At 43.0% G+C, this 23,737-nt stretch overlaps 1 protein-coding gene across 1 annotated transcript in view; it reads left to right on the top strand.

The window, feature by feature from the left end:
• Positions 1-7,934: 7,934 nt before the first annotated feature.
• kansl1l (KAT8 regulatory NSL complex subunit 1-like) overlaps positions 7,935-23,737 on the top strand; it is a gene marked incomplete at both ends in the record, with an annotated part of 41,302 nt that continues 25,499 nt past the window's right edge. The window contains 1 exon segment of the mRNA XM_084179660.1: positions 7,935-8,947. Within this exon segment, the coding sequence (XP_084035786.1) occupies positions 7,935-8,947 (1,013 nt within the window).

The following is a 23,737-nucleotide window of genomic DNA, read 5'->3' as shown; positions in this document are numbered from 1 at the left end:
GGTTACCTTTTTTTTATGTGAACATAAAGCTCCCCAGGGATATAGGAATGTGTAGTTTTGGTGGAAAAAGTTGTGTTTGTCAACTGTACAGTGTCCATGTTGCTTGGGATCGGAATTGCCCGGTGCGAGAGAGGCAGGTTGGCAATGGTTAGAGTAGTTCAGAGGGTGTCATATGCTGAGGCAGTGAAGAAACTAGAGAAGGATGGGCCAAGGTTGAGGGATCCTGAGAGGATCTGTGTGAGTAGTAGATCTGTGCTAGCACAGAGGGATAGGCTAATGAGTGATGTATGCTTCATAGTTGTTGGCTTCTTAGCATTTAAAGAAATGGGTTATAGAAATGGTTATAATCACCATTGGCGTCGGCTAATGGTTTTCCTAATAAGAAGAGTTAAGTGGTGGTGTCCCATCCTCCCGGACCATTGGCATGGTGTAAAAGCAGATTGGGTCAAAGTAGTGGAATGGGGTAGTGGGTTTTTAACGAGTGTAGGGTTAGTCAGAAGGGTGACGTTTGTTTGTTTGTTTTACAAACTGTAATGGATTTACACTCCAGTCCAATTGGTGGCGGTAATGCACCTTATGATTGCCAACCGCCATTTAACAACCAAAGAAGAAGAAGAAGAAGAAGAAGAAGCAGAAGAAGCTCCACAGGTTCGTTTGTCATTATTCCCATTCCCGCAGCACACACTAGACTACTACAACACTGTGTCACTTGCCATAAAACCTCACGTCGGTGCCACAAAAGAGAGATGATGTTGTACGTGTGCTGTTTTTGGATATTGATTTGCTATTGTTTAGGATGCACAGAAATTCCAAAATATGTGTGCATTATTAGTTCAGATTATTTGTTTGCAATATGTGATCTATAGGCTAAGAGAGTTTCATTAACAGTTTATTCGATATTGGGGTTTGAATAGTGTGAGAAGACAATTTATTTGGTGAGAATCACACAAAATCAATTCTAGCTGTTAAAGGGGCTGTAGCCTACATTGGGTGTACAATTTTCAATTCCAGCAATATTTAATCTGCAGTTATTCTTCTGCTTTTTATTCTGTTACTAATAATATTGACATGTTAATAGTACCTTCTGATTACAATTATTGTTTCATCTTTTAACTAAATGCAATCTATTAGCTTCCAAAGTGTAAGTAGGTATCTAGCTGTCCGATAGCACATTCTGATGGAATGGCTTGTCCTGCATTTTGTAAAAACCCAGAGTGTATTGAGTGAATGTTGGAAAAATATCTTGGTTCCTTTCTAAACATAGCGATGTGAATGCAAAGAGGACAGACCAATGATGTCATATAACCTAATTTTAATAGTGCTTTATGAAGCTTATGTAAAGTTCTTCATTAACATTGTTTCTATTTTAATTTGTTAAAGCTCATTCATTTCTGTATCTACGATGTAAATATGTTACACTACATTTATTTTGTTTTCTTGTTGCCTGAGCGAGACATCCCTGAAATCCCTGGCTCTGGTGGGGTGTTCAGCATTTTAGCACCTGGAAGCTGATTTTTTTCTACTAATCCCAGATTGTCCCAGCCCAGCGAGCACTCTTCATCTGGGTGAAGAGGAACATCAAAGTCATCATCTACTGTGGCTTGTTTGTCGAAAGCCAGTTATTTTTGTTTGATGCTGCTGTTAATATTTCAGTAGTTTTTCTCATCAATGCCTCTGGAACTAACAGCACACCTCAACGCATGACACTGCTTCTGGCTCAAATGGACTGTGTTACACAAGGAGGCATGTCTTTATGTGAAAATGATCTTTGTCATGAAAGAGAGCGGCAGCCGCTTTTCCTCTCCCCGACTGCAGAGTCAGATGAGGGTCACCATCACTTCCTTTGTGCTCTGTGGATCTTCACTGATTTCTTCAGCTGGAAACCTTCGCCGATAATGACACCTTGACTTCATAGACATTGCCTCAATTATTCCTCGATTATGGTTAATAATCTTCATCTGGAAATATTGAATCATAGACCATAGGCTAAAGATTAAATCTGGGATTTTGCATGTCCATGAAATTAAATGTTTAGTTCTTGGTTTATAAACCAGTGTAAAATCTGCACCTGGATTTGGGCGATTCCACGCCAGGAAGGCCCAAAAATAATTTTGGTGTCAGATTGTTCTGCCAATTCTCACATAGAAGGATGTTTGATACACATTTGTATCACAAAACATTTTGTTTAAAATCACAATGAAAGTGGCCATTTGGTGGCCAAGTGGCCAGTATACCCTGTTTAGACCTATACATGCCCCCTGTAAAACCCTATAATCCCTGAACCATACATGACACAGACACCATCTTGGTGTCAATAATATACTCCTTATAGTGTGCTCTAAAATGTGGAGTATGTTTAGATTCTGAAATACAATTTTTCACATTAATTTATATATTTGGTTCATTTTAAGACATTGTTTGGAACAATATACTGTACAAGTACATCCAATTTACAGAGTGGGTGCTCTGCTACTTTTTAAGTTATGATACATTTTATTAGCACCACCAATACATTTAATGGAAAACTTGATTCAAAGGGAACTCCCTCTGCTGGTGATTTGCTAAATGTGATTGGTTAATAACATATAATGTCAATTTCTATGTATAAAATGCATCATATCTTCAAAAGTAGCAGCGCATCCACTCTGGATATGTGACGTGTTTGTAGAGTATATTTTTCCAAACAATATGTTGAAAAATAAGTTAAATCAAAAAGTACTTTTGAGATATTCATATTAAAATCTTTAAATGTTGAATAAATTAATGTATTCTATTTTATTTCATAATCTAGACATACTCCATATTTTAGAGCACACTATGAGGAGTATAATGACACCCATACATTGTCTGTATCATGTGCGGTTCATGGATCATCGCATCTTACAAGAGGCACATTTGGTCTAAAAAGGGCCTAAAATGGTCACTTTCATCATGATTTTCTCAAAAATGGTTTCTGATACAAATGTAAAAAGCATGTCAAACATTCTTCCTCCCAATTAAGTTTCTATATGATAATTGCCAGAACAATCTGAATCGCCCATTTAATCTGGGTCTGTGAAACTGGTCCATTGAGTAGGCTTTAATGTGATAATTACCCTTTCTCTTTTACAAATGTCATTCTATTAAGCAATTTATCTATTTATATATGTTTTTATTTAGTATTAAATTTTTACCGTTTTTGGTTCATGTTTCTGCATTGTGATTTCCATCTATATCTGAGATGCAAACAGGTTATGTACCTTTGAACATGTTTTCTTACCTCAGACCTGTGATATTTATTTGGTTTTTCATCTTTGTCCTTCTTCCATGGACTGTGATATGAACATAGATTTCACTTCAACAAATATAATCTGTTTAGCAAATATGAAGATAACAATGCATTTCCTTGCTGTAAATTGACCTATACACTGAGTGTACAAAACATTAGGAACACCTTCCTAATATTGAGTTGCACCCCCCTTTGCCCTCAGAACAGCCTCAATTTGTCGGGGCATGGACTCTACAAGGTGTCGAAAGGGTTCCACAGGGATGCTGGCCCATGTTGACTCCAATGCTTCCCACATTTTGTGTCAAGTGTCAAGTGAGTGGTGTACCATTCTTGATACACATGGGAAACTGTTGAGCATGAAAAACCCAGCAGCGTTTCAGTTCTTGACACACTAAAACCGGTGCACCTGGCACCTACTACCATACCCCGTTAAAAAGCACTTAACTTCTTTTGTCTTGCCCATTCACCCTCTGGCACACATACATAATCCATGTCTCAGTTGTCTCAAGGTTTAAAAATCCTTCTTTAATAACCTGTCTAATCCCCTTCATCTACACTGATTGAAGTGGATTTAAGTGAAATCAATAAGGGATCATAGCTTTCACCTGGAATCACCTGGTCAGTCTATGTCATTGAAAGAGCAGGTGTTCCTAATGTTTTGTACACTCAGTACCATTTATACCATGGCATTGTTGAATACTTGATTCTGATTGGCAAGAAGGGAATTCTAGAACATGGATTATTTCCCTATAATGAATGGTATAATTCAATGGTTATAAAGTTCATTCTTACATGTTCTATGTTTGAGCTGCTTTTGAAAGCAAACGTGGAATTGAAAATATTATTAATTTGAACTTGTTAAAAAAACTTGCATGAAATGTGTGACTTTTAGTGTGTGAATTTGTGCTTTTGGTTAGTGTCGTGTATGACGATTATGACTATTTTAGAGGAACAAAGAAAATAATGTTTATCTTAGTTCAAAAGTAGCCGTTTGTGGGGTGACGCCCCAGGGGAGACTGGTGATTGGACGAAAGAGGGAGCAACCCATATTTTGGCACTGTTTATAAGTATGAGCTAGACGAAGAAGAAGTCAGAGCAGCCATTACAATTCGAGGACACTGCTCTCCGGGGGTTTCATGACACCTGTAACTTATGCTGAAAGCTTGTGATATGAATAAACTTATGCTCAAGGTTCAGTATGAGCGGACTCCTTTGTTTATCAGCAATAATTGCCAGCATTTACTCGATACGACATTAGTTTGTAACAAAATGTACTTGTTAAAAAAAATTTTTTTATTGTGTGAAATTGTTTTTTTGGTGAATTTGTAACTGATTTAAATTGTTTAAAAAAGACGTGTCGAATATGTGACATTTACTGCATGGTTCATTTGTAACAAATGTATCTTAACATTTTTTTCATTTTTATGTGTGACTTTTCTTTGTGTGCTCAAAAAATAAATAATATAGAACAGAGTAGGCTATGTTGCCAGTCTTTTCATTGTTGGCTGATGGAGACTTCAGACAACCAATATATCTTAGTGACATGGAGAACTATACAGTTGGTCTATTTGCTTCTGTGTTAAACGGCACAAATCACTTACACTACCGGTCCAAAGTTTTAGAACACCTACTCATTCAAGAGTTTTTCTTAATTTTTACTATTTTCTACATTGTAGAATAATAGTGAAGACATCAAAACGATGAAATAACACATATGGTCTCATGTAGTAACCAGAAAAGTGTTAAGCAAATCAAGATATATTTTATATTTGAGATTCTTCAAATAGCCACCTTTTGCCTTGTTGACAGCTTTGCACACTCTTGGCATTCTCTCAACCAGCTTCATGAGGTAGTCACCTGGAATGTATTTCAATTAACAGGTGTGCTTCCTTAAAAGTTAATTTGCTGAATTTCTTTCCTTCTTAATGCATTTGAGCCAATCAGTTGTGTAGTGACAAGGTAGGGGGTACAAAAGATAGCCCTATTTCGTAAAAGACCAAGCCCATATTATTCAAGAACAGCTCAAATAAGCAAAGAGAAACGGCAGTCCATAATTACTTTAAGACATGAAGGTCGGTCAATACGGAACATTTCAAGAACTTTGAAAGTTTCTTCAAGTGCAGTCACAAAAACCATCAAGAGCTATGATGAAACTGGCTCTCATGAGGACCGCCACAGGAAAGGAAGACCCAGAGTTACCTCTGCTGCAGAGGATAAGTTCATTAGAGTTACCAGCCTCAGAAATTGCAGACACATCTCAACATCAACTGTTCAGAAGAGACTGCGTGAATCAGGCCTTCATGGTCGAATTGCTGCAAAGAAACCACTACTAAAGGACACCAATAAGAAGAAGAGACTTTCTTGGGCCAAGAAACACGAGCAATGGACATTAGACTGGTGGAAATCTGTCCTTTTGTCTGATGAGTCCAAATTTGAGATTTTTGGTTCCAACCGCCGTGTCTTTGTGAGACGCAGAGTAGGTGAACGGATGATCTCCGCATGTGTGGTTCCCACCGTGAAGCATGGAGGAGGAGGTGTTATGGTGTGGGGGTGCTTTGCTGGTGACACTGTCTGTGATTTATTTAGAATTAAAGGCACACTTAACCAGCATGGCTACCACAGCATTCTGCAGCGATACGCCATCCCATCTGGTTTGCGCTTAGTGTGGGACTATCATTTGTTTTTCAACAGGACAATGACCCAAAACACACCTCTAGGCTGTAAAGGGCTATTTGACCAAGGAGAGTGATGGAGTGCTGCATCAGATGACCTGGCCTCCACAATCACCCGACCTCAACCCAATTGAGGTGGTTTGGGATGAGTTGGACCACAGAGTGAAGGAAAAGCAGCCAACAAGTGCTCAGCACATGTGGGAAGTCCTTCAAGACTGTTGGAAAAGCATTCCAGGTGAAGCTGGTTGAGAGAATGCCAAGAGTGTGCAATGCTGTCACCAAGGCAAAGGGTGGCTACTTTGAAGAATCTAAAATATAAAATATATTTTGATTTGTTTAACACTTTTTTAGTTACTACATGATTCCATATGTGTTATTTCATAGTTTTGATGTCTTCACTATTATTCTACAATGTAGAAAATAGTACAAATAAAGAAAAACCCTTGAATGAGTAGGTGTGTCCAATCTTTGGACTGGTACTGTACATTTCCTGCAATTCTATCCATTTTGACATGACTAATGCTGTGTTCTTATGCTCAAACATAACAAAATCAATGGTGGTATGATTGTCTAGCTTTTCTTTTGTTGATTGTAAGTTCTCAATTTATTATAGGCTATTATAAAAAAATATTCAGGCCCATTATATTTTTTACATACTTTCTATATGGCTTTAGTTGTTTAAGTTTACACTGAAAGCGTTTTTCCATTCCTCCTGGACCCCTGCCACTGCGATCAGTGGTGTAGTGGAGGGTAAACGCTAGAAAACCAGTTTACCCCCTTTTTTTTTTGCTTGACAGTCTACCCACCTTTTCCTGAAAAATGCATTCAAAGTATAGGGAGTGTTACTTTTTCACCGTCGATCAGAGTTTATCCACCATTTTCTTTTACCAGTAGACTACAATGTTGGCCACGACCCACAAGTGGGTCCCGACCCACAGTTTGGGTACCACACGGCTGGGATGTGAAAGAATCAAGGATTTGAACCGAAATTGTGATACAATTATTTATTTATAGCTCATTGGATAAAACTAGAAAGTAAAAATAGTTAAAGGCTCTCATGCGACTGAATATTATTGGTCCTGGATAGCATGATATTTGCATAGACTTGCCCCCATGGAGGAATCCACGCCCCCCAACCCTCACTCACTCAGGCAGCTCCTCAACATCAAACACAGAGCAGCTGCGGTACCATGGCAGTTGGATTGGAAATACGACCGCGGAGAAGAGACTGTCAAACGAAAGATATTCTGCTAAACTATCTAGCCAGACGTTAATGAGTACTGGTTTATATGTCAAATGAGGGAAAAGCTTAGCATGTCACAACATAAATCAAGGCTTCAAGAATCATTTTTTCGTGGATCATGTCGAGTTTCATTCAAGGTGAGTAACGTAGTAAGAAGATGGTCGATAAGTTCTTTCCAATTTCACGTTCCGTGCCCATTTGTGTGTTCCAGAAAGCTATGAAGCTGATTTGATTTACGCTAGCCAACGGTCTTGTTGTTTGGTACTAGATATTTATGTAACTTAGCTAAATAAATCGATTAGGTTGGATGTCTCTCTGCAGTAAGACATTTGTAAATGTCATCGGTTTCCACCTCGTCAGTTCATTGACTTGTTTGAGCCACTGCCATCCATGAAGTAAACTAACAGTACAGTAGCTAGCTAATAGTGGCAGTGCCAACTACTAGTGGTTTTCTTTCTTTCTGTCTTCATCGTTCTCTCTATAGCTAAGCTAATATATCCAACTACCTGGATGTTTTCCTACCCATAATTTGCTGTTTTTAGTATATCCAGTTTATTTTCAGTTTGGGGGATGAAGTGCTGACAGTGTTTTATTATTTGGTCTAGGGAAAGTCTGAGGCAGATCTGACATCCTCTGGTGTGACGGAGAAGAGCTGTGATATCATTGGCCAGAGGGAATGGCCCCAGCCCTAACCAAGCTCTCCAAAGACGCCCACGGAATCCACCTGGCGACCACTCTCGCCTCCAGCAACATGGATGCAAATGGGGCAATGCTCAACATCGAGTGTGATCCTAAGTTGAAACTGATGGAGGACAGCTATGCTCAGAGGGTGTGGCTCAACCTCTCCTCTCTGCCCTTTCTGGACACCTTTTGCTCTGGCACGAGTCCCCTTGAGTTTTCAGAGTCGCTCCTGTCCCCTCTGCTACAGGCCTCGGCTGGACAGTACAACACGGTGCTTCTCTCCAGCCCTGGTTCCCTGTGCAACCTCCTGTTCCTCAACAAAAACCTGAAGAACTCCCTGGCGGCCTGTCCAGGTGCACAAGACATGTATTTTGTTCCCGTCACTGAACACAATAGCCAAGGTGTGGTTCAGCAGCAGCAGTGTCAGCACAGTGGCCATGGACCAGATGGCTATGATATCCCCCAGTCCACTACAAAACACTGCCAGGGGGATCGCATGTCCCAGGACAACCCTGCTGTCCCCACACCCGCCATAGCGAGACAGGGGGAGGGGGGCTCCATCAGCACAGACACAGCTCTAGCCCAGCCATGGGCCAGGGGGAATAGGAGCCAGGGCCAGGAGCAGCCTGTGACTGCAATGGTGGAGGAGGCAGTGAGCGAGCAGACCCGGTGGCACCTCTCCCATCAAGCAGCCCTGTTAGGACAGGCTGGGCGGATCCAGAGGAGGCTCCAGGCTCTGCTAGGGGACCACATCTATCGTCACTGCAGCCTCCAGCTGGAGGGTCTAAAAGAGAGGCAGGGCAGGGAAACCCTGGGTCCCCCCTCACCCCCAGCTGACACCAAACCCTTTGATCCAGCCATGGGGCAGAGACCGACAGGTACACAGAGCCACAGGACCCAGGGGCCTGCCCTACTGCAAACCTCCTCAGTCCCATCCCCTTCTAAAGACATCCAGGAGTTTGCCAGCTATGCCCAGGCTGTGCTGCGCATGGTGCAGGAGGCTGTGGACTCTGATGTCACAGAGAGCAGCTCAGATGAAGAGTTGGAGCCTGAGCAGAAATGGGGGACCAGGTCTCGACCAGTGTGAGTAGAGCCATAGGCTTAACTTAACCTATAAAATGTGTTTTATTTTTTGCCTGATTCCGTTAGTTTTTTCCCCAAATTTCGTTTTCTCCGTTTGGTTTTTTCAGGTTTATCAGGTTTTTGCTCAAAAAATAAACATAAAAAATAAATAAAAAGTCAACAGCATTCGATGTTCTAAGTCAGGGATGGGCAACTTTGATGGGGGTGGTGTCCACAAAAAATCTGAACTCCTCATGCGGGGCTGCAGTGGCTCACTGGTCTGCGTACCCACATCCATACCCACACATGCAGTCCACTGATTTGTGCAATCAATCTATTTGTGCAGTTAAACTACAAACTGTCTTAACTAATATAATATTATACCAGTAGCCAGGGCCGACCCTAGCCTTTTGGGGGCCCTAAGCGAGATTTGGTTGGTGGGCCCCCACCTCACGGGCAAAACATTTTGCTGGCCCCGTCTTTAAATGTTAGTTTAAAGTTAATTTCCTGCAATTCTACACATTTTGCCATGGGGCGTAGAGAAATGTTGCAGTTTTAAAGCAAGTTTAATGCAATTCTACACATTTTGCCCTTACTTATGTTATGTTAACATACACTACACCTGCTCGTCGAACATCTCATTCCAAAATGGGCATTAATGTGAGGTTAGTCCCCCCTTTGCTGCTATAACAGCCTCCACTCTTCTGGGAAGGCTTTCCACTAGATGTTGGAACATTGCTGCGGGGACTTGCTTTCATTCTGCCACAAGAGCATTAGTGAGGTCGGGCACTGTTGTTGGGCGATTAGGCCTGGCTCACAGTCAGCGTTCCAACTCATCCCAAAGGTGTTCGATGGGGTTGAGGTCAGGGCTCTGTGCAGGCCAGTCAAGTTCTTCGACACCGATCTTGACAAAACATTTCTGTATGGACCTCGCTTTGTGCACGGGGGCATTGTCATGCTGAAACAGGAAAGGGCCTTCCCCAAACTGTTGCCACAAAGTTGGAAGCACAGAATCGTCTAGAATGTCATTGTATGCTGTAGCGTTAAGATTTCCCTTCACTGGAACTAAGGAGCCTAGCCCGAACCATGAACAACAGCCTCAGACCATTATTCCTCCTCCACCAAACTTTACAGTTGGCACTATGCATTGGGGCAGGTAGCATTTTCCTGGTGTCCACCAAACCCAGATTCGTCCGTTGGACTGCCAGATAGTGAAGCGTGATTCATCACTCCAGAGAACGCGTTTCCACTGCTCCAGAGTCCAATGGTGGCGAGCTTTACACCACTCCAGCCAACGCTTGGCATTGCACATGGTGATCTTAGGCTTGAGTGCGGCTGCTCGGCCATTGAAAACAATTTCATGAAGCTACCGACGAACAGTTATTGTGCTGAAGTTGCTTCCAGAGGCAGTTTGAACTCGGTAGTGAGTGTTGCAATGGAGGACAGACGATTGTTACGCGCTTCTGCACTCGGCGGTCCCGTTCTGTGAACTTGTTTGGTCTACCACTTCACGGCTGAGCCGTTGTTGTCCTAGATGATTCCACTTCACAATAACAGCACTTAGTTGACCAGCGCAGCTCTAGCAGAGCAGAAATTTGACAAACTGACTTGTTGGAAAGGTGGCATTATATGAAGGTGCCACGTTGAAAGTCACTAAGCTCATCAGTAAGGGCATTCTACTATACCAATGTTTGTCTGTGGAGAGTAAATGGCTGTGTGCTCGATTTTATACACCTGTCAGAACGGGCAATCCACTAATTTGAAGGGGTGTCCACATACTTTTGTATATATAGTGTACTACTATTGCTCAATTTCTTAAGCTAGGACAGGCGGGATGTGGGGGCGCTCCAGTACAGTAGGTACCATAATGTTGGATGCCAACCGGCGATAAACCCCACAGAAGAAGAGGCGATGGCGACAATGGTAGACAGTGTCTTTCGCCCCCGACTGTCGGGCACTGTTTTTCCACTGTTCCGCTAACGATGGCGAGGGCAGGTGTTCGGTAGGCGGGAGTGAAGGACACTGTGCTAGCTAGCTAGTCCTATGGAGGACTCCAGTACACAGCAGGCGGGGGCGACACCGTGTGCCAGTTAGCTAACTAGCAAGCTAGCTAGCACACGTGTCTCTGACTAGCAAGCTAGCTAGTTAGCTAGGACACGTGTCGTACTTGCTAAATCAATCAAAAGTCACTGGGAAAGCCTCAAAAAGTAGTTAAATTTGTCGCTATACTCGTTCACCAATAAAAGTAACTGGAGAGGTCTGAAAACTTGCTAAATCTAGCGACAAAGTCAATAAGTTGGCAACACTGACTCTGTGTGGGAATAGGGCTCCGACGGGCCGCCCCCTTCTTGCCTCCTGAATGATGTCAGTATTGGTTAAAGTAAGCTACTTCTATGCAAATGTTGTTGATCAGTACAATAAAATAAGTCCCAAATCGAAGGGAAACAGTGATTAATCTGTAGCCCCTCGAAATCAGCCAAAACAAGCTCAATAGCTCAATACATGCACACACTCCTATTGAATAGGCTATGCATTCACCTGCATTGTGGATAGGCCTAGGCTACATCTTGATTTACCCAGTTTATCAATAGAGATTTACCATTCAAAAAAAGTATTACCATTATGTTGTTATGTAGTTAGATTGTTAAAAACAAAGTCTAATAGATTATTTAATGCATACATTGCTGTCTCTGAAAATGTTTGACGTAGAACATTATAATATAATGATAAACTCAAAAGATGCCCAACGATTGAACAGCGTAGTTGCTGAGTTTATCCGTCTGGATCAAGTGCCATTCTGTGACTTTGGCTTATACTGTATGCCTTCTTTTTTTATTTGGTATCGTTTTGATATCGAGTATCGTGATTGTATCGAGTATCGTGATACTAAACCTGTAATCGGTATCAAAGTAAATATTCAGGTATCGTGACAATACTAGTCAGTGATTGACATAACGGGAAAAAACGCTAATGCACAACCAAATTTCGAAATTGCACCTTGTGTATTCAACTGTTCTAACTCTCATCAGTAAGTTGAGACCCTGACTGTTTTTTATTAGTATTTTTTATTTTATTGATCTTTAGGTCTACAAAATGGGCTGCCAGTTGCCCATCCCTGTTCTAAGTCCACAACAATGCTTAAACCACATTAGTAGACCACTTTAGAGGTCTGGGAAAGATCTAAGAAATTTAGATTTTGGGGTGTAGCTTTGGCAACAAAAATATAAATGCAACATGTAAAATATTGGTCCCATGTTTTATGAGCTGAAATAAAAGATCCCAGAAATGTTCCATACACACAAACGTTATTGCGCTCAAATTAAATGTGTATGTATTATTATTGTTTAGTACATCTTTTCTTTTACCCCCTTTACTGCCCAATTTCGTCATATCCAATTGGTAGTTACAGTCTTGTCCCATCGCTGCAACTCCTGTACGGACTCGGGAGAGGCTGTCTGCGACACAGCCCGGTATGGAACCAGGATCTGTAGTAACGCAGCTTGCACTGCGATGCCGTGCCTTAGACCGCTGCACCACTCAGGAGGCCCTTTGCGCTCAAATTTGTTTATATCCCTGTTAGTGAGCATTTCTAATCCATCCACCTGACAGGTGTGGCATATCAAGAAGCTGATTAAACAGCATGACCATTACACAGGTGCACCTTGTGCTGTGGACAATAAAAGGCCACTCTAAAATGTGCAATTTTGTCACTCTGTTGCCAGATAATTTAATATTAATTTCTCTACCATTAGCCACCTCCAACGTCATTTTAGAGAATTTGGCAGTATGTCCAACTGGCCTCACAACCGCGGACCACGTGTACGGCGTTGTGTGGGCGAATGGTTTGCTGATGTCAACGTTGTGAACAGAGTGCCCCATGGTGGCGCTGGGGTTATGGTATGGTCAGGCATAAGCTACGGAAAACAAACAGAATTGCATTTTATCGATGGCAATTTGAATGCACAGAGATACCGGGACAAGATCCTGAGGCCCATTGTCGTGCCATTCATTTGCCGCCATCACCTCATGTTTATGTACACAATTCTGGGAAGCTGATAATGTCCCAGTTCTTCCCTGGCCTGCATACTCACCAGACATGTCACACAAATATTGTATTTTATTTTATTTATTTCACCTTTATTTAACCAGGTAAGCCAGTTGAGAACAAGTTCTCATTTACAACTGCGACCTGGCCAAGATAAAGCAAAGCAGTGCGATTAAAAACAACATTGAGCACGTTTGGGATGCTCTGGATCGACATGTACGACGCGTGTTCCAGTTCCCTCCAATATCCAGCAACTTCGCACAGCCATTGAAGAAGCGTGGGACAACATTCCACAGGCCACAATCAACAGCCTGATCAACTCTATGCGAAGGAGATGTCGCGCTGGATGAGGCAGGTGGTGGTCACACCAGATACTGACTGGTTTTCTGATCCATGCCCCTACCTTTCTTTTAAGGTATCTGACCAACAGATGCATATCTCTATTCCCAGTCATGTGAAATCCATAGATTAGGACTTTATTTATTTATTTCAATTGAACTGTAACTCAGTAAAATCTTTGAAATTGTTGCATGTTGCGTTTTTATATTTTTCTTCAGTATAATAAGTTCAATACATTAAGTTGATTTCCTACTAAATTCATTAAAATATATATATTGTTGAATTCCGTTTTAAAGTCTGGATTCCGTCTGCGCAATGCAGATTTCACAGGGCCCTACTAGCTGTATGCAACAGGAACAGAGCATTTTCAGAGATAAAACTGTGTCACTGGATTAGATTTTGTTAAAAGCTATTAGCTGAACACCTGTAGCTTTGACCTTGGGTCTGTTTCTCGTTTAAAAAAGGCATATATTTTAAAGAGCTGTGGTGTTTTCCTGGATACCACAGTGGGTTATTACCGCTAAAAGAACAGGGTTAGGCGGAGAGGTAGGTTATGAGAAACACATTCCAATATGTTTTCTATGTGTGACAGTGAGTGAATTGTAAAAGGAAAAACATAGACTAAACAAGTTAAAATTACTTTTCACTTGACTTCATTTGACACACATAACCTACTTCCCCGTTCACCTAACCCAGCCAGAGTCCTATGAGAGTGGCTTTAGCTGAGTGTTTCCGGGGCAAGGAGCCCATAACAGCCGTTGGAGATGAACAGGGAGGTGATTGTAGATTTAATCCTGACCTGACTGCATACATATGCAGAATCGCAATTTGATCCCCCTGTTGCAGGAGAACTTTCCTGCAATGCATGGAATGTAAAACTTGTAGTGTAGTTGAGGTTTAAAAAGGGTTCTAAAGTTTGTAATTTCTACTTTGAGATTTCAGTCTTGATTTTCCCTTATGAAAAATGTATCAACCACTACAAAAATGGCCATTAATTATAATACACATAATAATTCACATTTCCTGTTGCTGCAGTATTATTTTCCTGCTGTAGCAAACTGCTTCAAATTAAGATCCTACACCTGTAGTTGGTCTCCGGCACCTTGCCAGAGGCAGGGAGGGTACACTGCAGATTCCCTAACAAACAAGCCTTGAGAGGGAGGGAGAGGGGTTAAGAGAGCGGGAAGGAAAGAGGGAGAGAGTAGGATGACAGCTGTGGAAAGGCAGCGCTCCCTCCCTGTGGAAGTAATAATAAATAATTAGTCATTTAGCAGACGCTCTTATCCAGAGCGACTTACAGGAGCAATTAGGGTTAAGCGCCTTGCTCAAGGGCACATCGACAGATTTTTCACCTAGTCGGCTCGGGGATTAGAACCAGCGACCTTTCGGTTACTGGCACAACGCTCTTAACCACTAAGCTACCTGCCGCCTTACTTTAGCGGTTTCACCCTTCCAGTGTTGGGCTCCTCCTCATAGCCTAATGTTTCATTTGGACCCAATAAACCCTGGGTAAACTTGGTGCCCTTTCCCTTCATACAGCTGTGGAGACTGGAGAGTGTGACGTTTCTTTGTTTGCGTTTGCCTGGCTGTGAGTGTGAGGACCTATCTGGTCTTTAGTCTGCAGCAGATTCCTCCACACCCTCCTGGCCCTCTACTGCTCTCACTCCCAAAATTCTGTGCTTTCTTGCTCCATTGACCCAGAAGAGATGAGGGGATGTTCTAATTGTTCTTGTCGGTCTGTTTGTCTCCCTGCCGGCCTGGTGTCTGTTACATCTGTTACATTAATGCCCAGTAGGATGCTAGTAACACTTCTCTGAGATAGAAACACTGCCAGGTTTCTTTGCATTTCTTAGCATTAAGTAAAGTCAGGTAGTCAGGTAACCTGTTCACCCTGTCTGGAATGTAGTGATGTAGGAAGGCGACAGGGTTTGCGTTGGGCGGAAGGGACGGGAGGGGGTTGCGGAGGGGATGTCTTTGATTCCCTGTCTAATAAACAGGGGCGATTGACAAAGGGGTACAGGTTTATGAGCTTTGGGAACAGGAACTGGGGGAGGAGGAGTGCAAGGGGTGTTTATGATTTGTTTGGCAAAGTGGAGGGGGGGTTTGGGTCTGTCGTCATTCTGGCGGTAACAGTCTTGTCTTTGTTTGAGCCCCTGTCTCCTGCTGGGTAGAACACTGAACTAGAATGGTTCCAAGTCTGTTCTATTCATTCCATTTCTATGGGGTAGAATGGTCTGTCTCTGTGGCCTTCCTTCCATTAGCTCCTCCATGGGGGAGAGTTTATGGCTTACACCTCCTCCCCCGGGAATATGTCTCGGAGTGGATGGGCCATTTTGGAAAATGTGAAAACCGTGTGGTTACAACTCTTAATATTTGTCCACTTTCAGTTACATTTTTGTCCGCTGTATGTTCATAATTTGACGTGGGAGTGACCGTGGCAGACTAGGCTAATTCCTGGAAAGTGAAACGAGGGGCACACCCTGTAGGCTTTACTTTATGCCCTGACCTACAACTAGAGCAATAACAGTGTTTAAGAAAGCAGAGGCTCAGCTCATGCATGTACAGGCTTGCTTTTTGCTCAGTCGGGATCAGGGCTGAAAACTTTTAACTGCAAGAGTAGGCTTTAGAATTGCTCCAGTCCTCAGGAGGAAAGCGCCTCTCCTCCACTCCACTATGTGGGTGTGCTGCCTGCCTCGGCCCCAGCCCGCTGCTCCATTGCACTATAAATATGTCTGGAATGTTTCTGCAGGTCGCAGGCCCGCGGGGCAGGCAGGCAGAATGAGGCAGCGCCGGCTATTGTGTCTGCGAGGAGAGGAGAGACTGCTTGGCTGGGGATTGGAGTGACTGCTCTCATTTGCTTACACTTCTACAGAGTGTGGACACGTTCCACCACCTAGCCTACAACTCAAGGGATGTCAAAAGTAATTTTCACTTTCCTTGTTGTGAAATGAAACCAGTATTGTGTTACAGTATTGGGCCTGCGTTTGTTAGTGTGGTGGTCTATGCCCAACCATTCAAGCTGACCCAGCCGGTCTGATAACCTTTCCCTTCAGTTGTCCACTCTGTTTGAAGTGGCTTGCTCCTGGCATTCCCAGGGCCGCTACACAGAGCCATGGTAACTAAACCTAACTGTACTGTGGAAGTGCCTGCCAGAGACAGCTAGCTAGCCTACACCAGAGAAATAGTGGAACGCAGTCAGGAGCTCCATGGAAACCTACACACACACACAGCTTGCTGATTATTTATTTGTGACCTAGATAGACTTCCTACTAGTTTCACCAGCATAAGAATAATGCCCCCTTATTTGCCTATCTGCCCTGTAATATGAAGAAGCTGATATGCAAAAAAGCTGCATTTTCATCTGGTGCTTAAATATGGTGAATAATGTAGGCTGGAGTGTATTTGTTGATGTTGCTGTGGAAACATCAACCAGATGTCCTCAGCCTCTGTACTGTTCTGCTGGGCTATCTATGTTTTAAAGGTCAGTAAACATACACACACTCCAACCATTCAACCTGTTTCAAGGAAGAGTTTGTATTTCATTGGATAAAAAATTAATAAAAAAATCATACAAAACCTGCAGAAATGAATATGCTTGTGTCTGGTCTTAGGCTAAACACAATGGCAGCATTAGCACGTCTGTCTTATATTCACTGCCCCTTTGACTGTTGCTCTCGCTCTCGCTCGCTCTCTCTCTCAATTCAATTTCAATTTAATTTCAATTCAATTTAAGAGCTTTATTGGCATGGAAAACGTATGTTAACATTGCCAAAGCAAGTGAAGTAGATAGTAAACAAAAGTGAAATAAACAATAAATATTAACAGTAAACATTACACTCAGAAATTCCAAAAGAATGAAGACATTTCAAATGTCATATGTGTATATATACAATGTGCAAATAGTCAAAGTACAAATAGGAAAATAAACTAACATAAATATGGTTTTATTTACAATGGTGTTTGTTCTTCACTGGTTGCCCTTTTCTTGTAGCAACAGGTCACAAATCTTGCTTCTGTGATGGCACACTGTGGTATTTCACCCAGTAGATAAGGGAGTTTATCAAAATTGGGTTTGTTTTCAAATTCTTTGTGGATCTGAGGGAAATATGTCTCTAATATGGTCATACATTTGGCAGGAGGTTAGGAAGTGCAGCTCAGTTTCCACCTCATTTTGTGGGCAGTGTGCACATAGCCTGTTTTCTCTTGAGAGCCAGGTCTGCCTACGGCTGCCTTTCTCAATAGCAAGGCTATGCTCACTGAGTCTGTACATAGTCAAAGCTTTCCTTAAGTTTGGGTCAGTCACAGTGGTCAGGTATTCTGCCACTGTGTACTCTCTGTTTAGGGCCAAATAGCATTCTAGTTTGCTCTGTTTTTTTGTTAATTCTTTCCAATGTGTCAAGTATATAAATGTAAATGTAAGTAATTAATTATATTTTTGTTTTCCTCATGATTTGGTTGGGTCTAATTGTGTTGTTGTTGTTGTTGTCCTGGGGCTGTGTGGGGTCTGTTTGTGTTTGTGAATAGAGCCCCAGGACAAGCTTACTTAGGGGACTCTTCTCCAAGTTAATCTCTCTGTAGGTGATGGATTTGTTATGGAAGTTTTGGGAATCGCTTCCTTTTAAGTGGTTATATAATTTAACAGCTCTTTTCTGGATTTTGATAATTAGAGGGTATCGGCCTAATTCTGCTCTGCATGCATTATTTGGTGTTTTTCGTTGTACACAGAGGATTTTTTTGCCGAATTCTGCATGCAGAGTCTCAATTTGGTGTTTGTCCCATTTTGTGAATTCTTGGTTGGTGAGCGGACCCCAGACCTCACAACCATAAAGGGCAATGGGTTCTATAACTGATTCAAGTATTTTTAGCCAGATCCTAATTGGTACGTCGAATTTTATGTTCCTTTTGATGGCATAGAAGGCCCTTCTTACCTTGTCTCTCAGATCATTCACAGCTTTGTGGAAGTTACCTGTGGTGCTGATGTTTAGGCTGAGGGATGTATCGTTTTTTGTGTGGTCTAGGGCAACGGTGTCTAGATGGAATTTGTATTTGTGGTCCTGGCAACTGGACCTTTTTTGGAACACCATTATTTTTGTCTTACTGAGATTTACTGTCAGGGCCCAGGTCTGACAGAAGATCTAGATGCTGCTGTAGGCCCTCCTTGGTTAATGACAGAAGCACCAGATCATCAGCAAACAGTAGACGTTTGACTTCAGATTCTAGTAGGGTGAGGCTGGGTACTGCAGACTGTTCTAGTGCCCTCACCAATTCGTTGATATATATGTTGAAGAGTGTGGGGCTTAAGCTGCATCTTGTCTCACCCCACGGCATTCTTCATCAAACCATTTGTCATTGTTGTTACTTTTCTTTGGTTTTCTGTTAGATATTTTTAGATTTGATAGGGAAGCTGAGAGGTCAAATATACTGTTTAGGTTTTCTACTGCCAAGTTTACACCTTCACTATTACATTTACATTTTAGTCATTTAGCAGACGTTCTTATCCAGAGCGACTTCCAGTTAGTGAGTGCATACATTTTTCATACTGGCCCCCCGTGGGAAACGAACCCACAACCCTGGCGTTGCAAGCGCCATGCTCTACCAACTGAGCTACAGGGGACCAACTATTACAGTGGAATGTTTTGTCCAGGAAGTTGTCTAAAAGGGATTGAATATGTTGTTGCCTAATAGTTTTTTGGTAGGTTTCGACACTACTTTCCTTCCATCTATAGCATTTCTTAATATTATTCAGTTCCTTTGGCTTTGATGCCTCATTATTGATTATTGCTCTGTTCAAGTAGACTGTGATTTTGCTGTGGTCTGATAGGGGTGTCAGTGGGCTGACTGTGAACGCTCTGAGAGACTGGGTTGAGGTCAGTGATAAAGTAAGTCTACAGTACTACTGCCAAGAGATGAGCTATAGGTGTACCTACCATAGGAGTTCCCTCGAAGCCTACCATTGACTATGTACATACCCAGCATGCGACAGAGCTGCAGGAGTTGTGACCCGTTTTTGTTGGTTATGTTGTCGTAGTTGTGCCTAGGGGGGCATATTGGGGAGGAAAGCTGTCACCTCCAGGTAGGTGTTTGTCCCCCTGTGTGCTGAGGGTGTCAGGTTCTTGTCCAGTTCTGGCAATTATGTCGCCACAGACTAATACATGTCCCTGGGTCTGGAAATGATTGATTTCCCCCTCCAGGATGGAGAAGCTGTCTTCATTACAGTATGGGGATTCTAGTGGGGGGATATAGGTAGCACACAGGAGGACATTTTTCTCTGTTGAGATCATTTCCTTTTGAATTTGTAGCCAAATGTAAAATGTTCCTGTTTTGATTAATTTAATAGTGAGTTAGGGTCTGCTCTATACCAAATTAGCATACTCCCTGAGTCCCTTCCCTGTTTCACACCTGGTAGTTTGGTGGATGGGACTACCAGCTCTCTGTAACCTAGAGGGCAACCAGTGGGTCCGTCTCCTCTATACCATGTTTCTTGTATGATGACAATGTCTGTATTTCCGATTTCTTAGGTCAAGGTTGCTGCTCTTTAGGCCAAAGGCAGATGACGTCAGACCTTGGATATTCCAGGATGAAATAGTGAAGGCTTTGTGTTCCATAAAGTGTCTAATGTTGTTGCTCGTGTGGTTTGGCCTCAGGCCAGTAATTGTGAGCAGAGCCTGCTGAGCATCTGGTACATGCCATTGGCTTGGGCTAGTGTAAGAGTGGGGGTTGGGCCTGTTTGCCTGCTCACGGCCTGGGCATATGTGTGACTTTCATGTTGAGGCCCTCTTTGCGGGAGTGGGGGGCATGGGGTGGGTAGGAGGGGCATAAGTCTGATCTCAGGGGGCCTAAATGGGGTGCGGGCATGGGTGACTTGGGGGGGGGGGGGGTGTTAATTGGTTGGGGTGGGGGTGTGGATGTGGTGCTGTGGTCTAGAGGTAGGTCCTCTCGGTGGGGGTCCTCTATGTGTAGGTCCGGGGGGGGGGGGGTCCCCGCAGGTCTGGGAGTGTGTCTCGCTGGTCTGGGCTTGGTGTCTGTTGATCCAATATCCTTTAGGGTCCGGGCGAAGGTGGGCACTGCTGCCTTGTATAGGTGGACCTGGTCGTAAAGGCTGTTCAAGTCCAGGGTGGAGTGGTGGGCAAGGTAGACATTTGGTTTTGAGGCACAGTCACAGGAAATACTTGTGTTTACCTGCTGTGTGGTAGCAGGGTGGAAGTCTGTTCGTGGTAGCAGGGTTGAGATAACCACTTGTGCCTTGGGGAAAGTAGAATAAGCTTTTTCTATCACTCCCTTGAGTGCTGTGGCCACCATTTCCGGCTGTGTTCTCAGGTCGTTTGTGCCTGTGTGTATTATTATGTGGCTGGTCCTCTGTAGCTCAGTTGGTAGAGCATGGCGCTTGCAACGCCAGGGTTGTGGGTTTGTTTCCCACGTGGGGCCAGTATGAAAATGTATGCACTCACTAACTGTAAGTCGCTCTGGATAAGAGCGTCTGCTAAATGACTAAAATGTAAATGTAAAAAAATGTGATCCTAGTTGGTCCTCAGACAGAAGGTCTAGGGCACGCTGGGTGTTTGGACACCAGAGTTTAGACACTGTTTGGGAAAAAGTTTATTTTCTTGTATGTACAGTTGAAGTCGGAAGTTTATATACACCATAGCCAAATACATTTAAACTCAGTATTTCACAATTCCTGACGTTTAATCCTAGTAAAAATTCCCTCTTAGGTCAGTTAGGATCACCACTTTATTTTAAGAATGTGAAATGTCAGAATAATATAGAGAATTATTTATTTCAGATTTTATTTATTTCATCACATTCCCAGTGGGTCAGAAGTTTACATACACACAATTAGTATTTGATAGCATTGCCTTTAAATTGTTTAACTTGGGTCAAACGTTTCGGGTAGCCTTTCACAAGCTTCCCACAATAAGTTGAGTGAATTTTGACCCATTCCTCCTGACAGAGCTGGTGTAACTGAGTCAGGTTTGTTGGCCTCTATAGGATTGAGGTCAGGGCTTTGTGATGGCCACTCCAATACCTTGACTTTGTTGTCCTTAAGCCATTTTGCCACAACTTTGGAAGTATGCTTGGGGTCATTGTCCATTTGGAAGACCCATTTGCGACAACGCTTTAACTTCCTGACTGATGTCTTAAGATGTTGCTTCAATATAGCCACATCATTTTCCTTCCTCATGATGCCATCTATTTTGTGAAGTGCACCAGTCCCTCCTGCAGCAAAGCACTCCCACAGCATGATGCTGCCACCCCCATGCTTCACGATTGGGGTGGTGTTCTTCGGCTTGCAAGCCACCCCCTTTTTCCTCCAAACATAACAATGGTCATTATGGCCAAATAATGGCCATGTTTCATCAGACCAGAGGACATTTCTCCAAAAAGTACAATTTTGTCCCTATGTGCAGTTGGAAACCGTAGTCTGGCTTTTTTATGGCGGTTTTGGAGCAGTGGCTTCTTCCTTGCTGAGCGGCCTTTCAGGTTATGTCGATATAGGACTCATTTTACTGTGGATATAGATACTTTTGTACCTGTTTCCTCCAGCATCTTCACAAGGTCCTTTTGTTGTTGTTTTGGGATTGATTTGCACTTTTCGCACCAAAGTACGTTCATCTCTAGGAGACAGAACTCGTCTCCTTCCTGAGCGGTATGACGGCTGCGTGGTCCCATGGTGTTTATACTTGCGTACTATTGTTTGTACAGATGAACGTGGTACCTTCAGGCGTTTGGGAATTGCTCCCAAGGATGAACCAGACTTGTGGAGGTCTACAATCTTTTTTCTGAGGTCTTGGCTGATTTTTGATTTTCCCATGATGTCAAGCAAAGAGGCACTGAGTTTGAAGGTAGGTCTTGAAATACATCCACAGGTACACCTCCAATTGACTCAAATGATGTCAATTAGCCTATCAGAAGCTTCTAAAGCCATGACATCATTTTCTGGAATTTTCCAATCTGTTTAAAGGCACAGTCAACTTGTTATACAGTGTATTATAAGTGAAATAATCTGTCTGTAAACAATTGTTGGAAAAATTACTTGTCATGCACAAAGTAGATGTCCTAACCGACTTGCCAAAACTATAGTTTGTTAACAAGACATTTGTGGAGTGGTTGAAAAACGAGTTTTAATGACTCCGACCTAAGTGTATGTAAACCTCCGACTTTAACTGTATTTCCCATTTGAGTCCATAAGGAGTACAATCTGTGGCTTGTGTATGTCCTCAGTGGCTGTGGGGGGGTCATCAGGAGGGCTATCAGGGTGGCTGTCAGGGGGCGTGCTCAGAGGGGTTGGGATCCCCTGGGCTTGGGGTTCTTCATTTGTTTGTCCGGCTGTGATGTCGAGGCTATGGTCAGGGTCTTGGGTGTACCGTTCTGCTGCGGTGTCGAGACTTTGGCCAGGGTCTCAGGTGGGCTGTTCTGCTGGCTTCTCTGCGGGGGTGGCCAGGTCTCTAATGGGTTGTTCTCTGTCACCCGTCATCGTTCTCACCTTCTCCTCCAGCACTCTGATCCTCTCCTCTAGTGCTCTGTTCTTCTCCTGCTCCTGCTCTTTCTCCTGTTGATGTTGTTTCACTACAGTCCAGAGTGCAGATATGTCTCTCTCCAGGTCTAGTTAAGGGGGTGTTGTTGTGCTGGACTGTTGTCTGGGTCTGTGCTGACTGGAGTCTAATCACCTGCTGTTCCAGCTCCACCTGCCTTATCTCCAGCTGGGTGAATTTATCCTTCATTTCAATGAGGGAATAGTACTCTGTGCTGGGAAGTTGACTTAACGCTTGTGGTTGCTCGTCTGTGGGGTTATTTAATGAAGAGGTCTGGTCTGAACCAATAGGGGTGGGGGTATCTTTCTCAAGGGAGAGCTTTTCCAGCTGAGCTGTTTCTTTGATTAGGTGAAAGTCCAGCTGGAACTGTTTGGGTGTGCCCAGTACCAATACTTTTCCATATTTATAGAGATTTATATTAGCTGACTCAGAGTCCTCGTTGTCTAGTATCCTGAGTTTCCACCCATCGCTAACCCCCCCTTAACAGAGGGGTAGTGTGTTAATATAGCACTGTGCCATGCAAGGGGATGGTCTGTGTGGAAGATAAGGTTGCTTATGTTCCCATTTTTATAAAAGTCAGCAAAAAGTGTCTCTTGATTTCCCAGAAGAAGCTTCATTTTGTGCTCTTTTCGTGTCTTATCATTCTTTACGTACAGAGGGTACTGTATTTTAATGACCTATGAACAGCGGGAGGGTGCTTCTAAGGCCTCTCCATTTTGTTGGGGTAGACTGTGCGACTCTCCTGCCATTGTTGGGCTCAAGGGCTTTGACACCGCTCACTTCACACGTCAATGCTAATTGAAGTTGTATCTCTTTGTACAAGCATGCTTGGTAGCCTTAGCATTCAGTCCTTATAATAATAATATAATAATAATATGCCATTTAGCAGACGCT

This window comes from Coregonus lavaretus, assembly GCF_964263955.1.
Source record: "Coregonus lavaretus genome assembly, chromosome: 16".
In the NCBI taxonomy this organism is placed as follows: Eukaryota; Metazoa; Chordata; class Actinopteri; order Salmoniformes; family Salmonidae; genus Coregonus; species Coregonus lavaretus.
The sequence above is the reverse complement of the archived record's forward strand: the minus strand, read 5'-3'. Positions and strand labels throughout refer to the sequence as shown.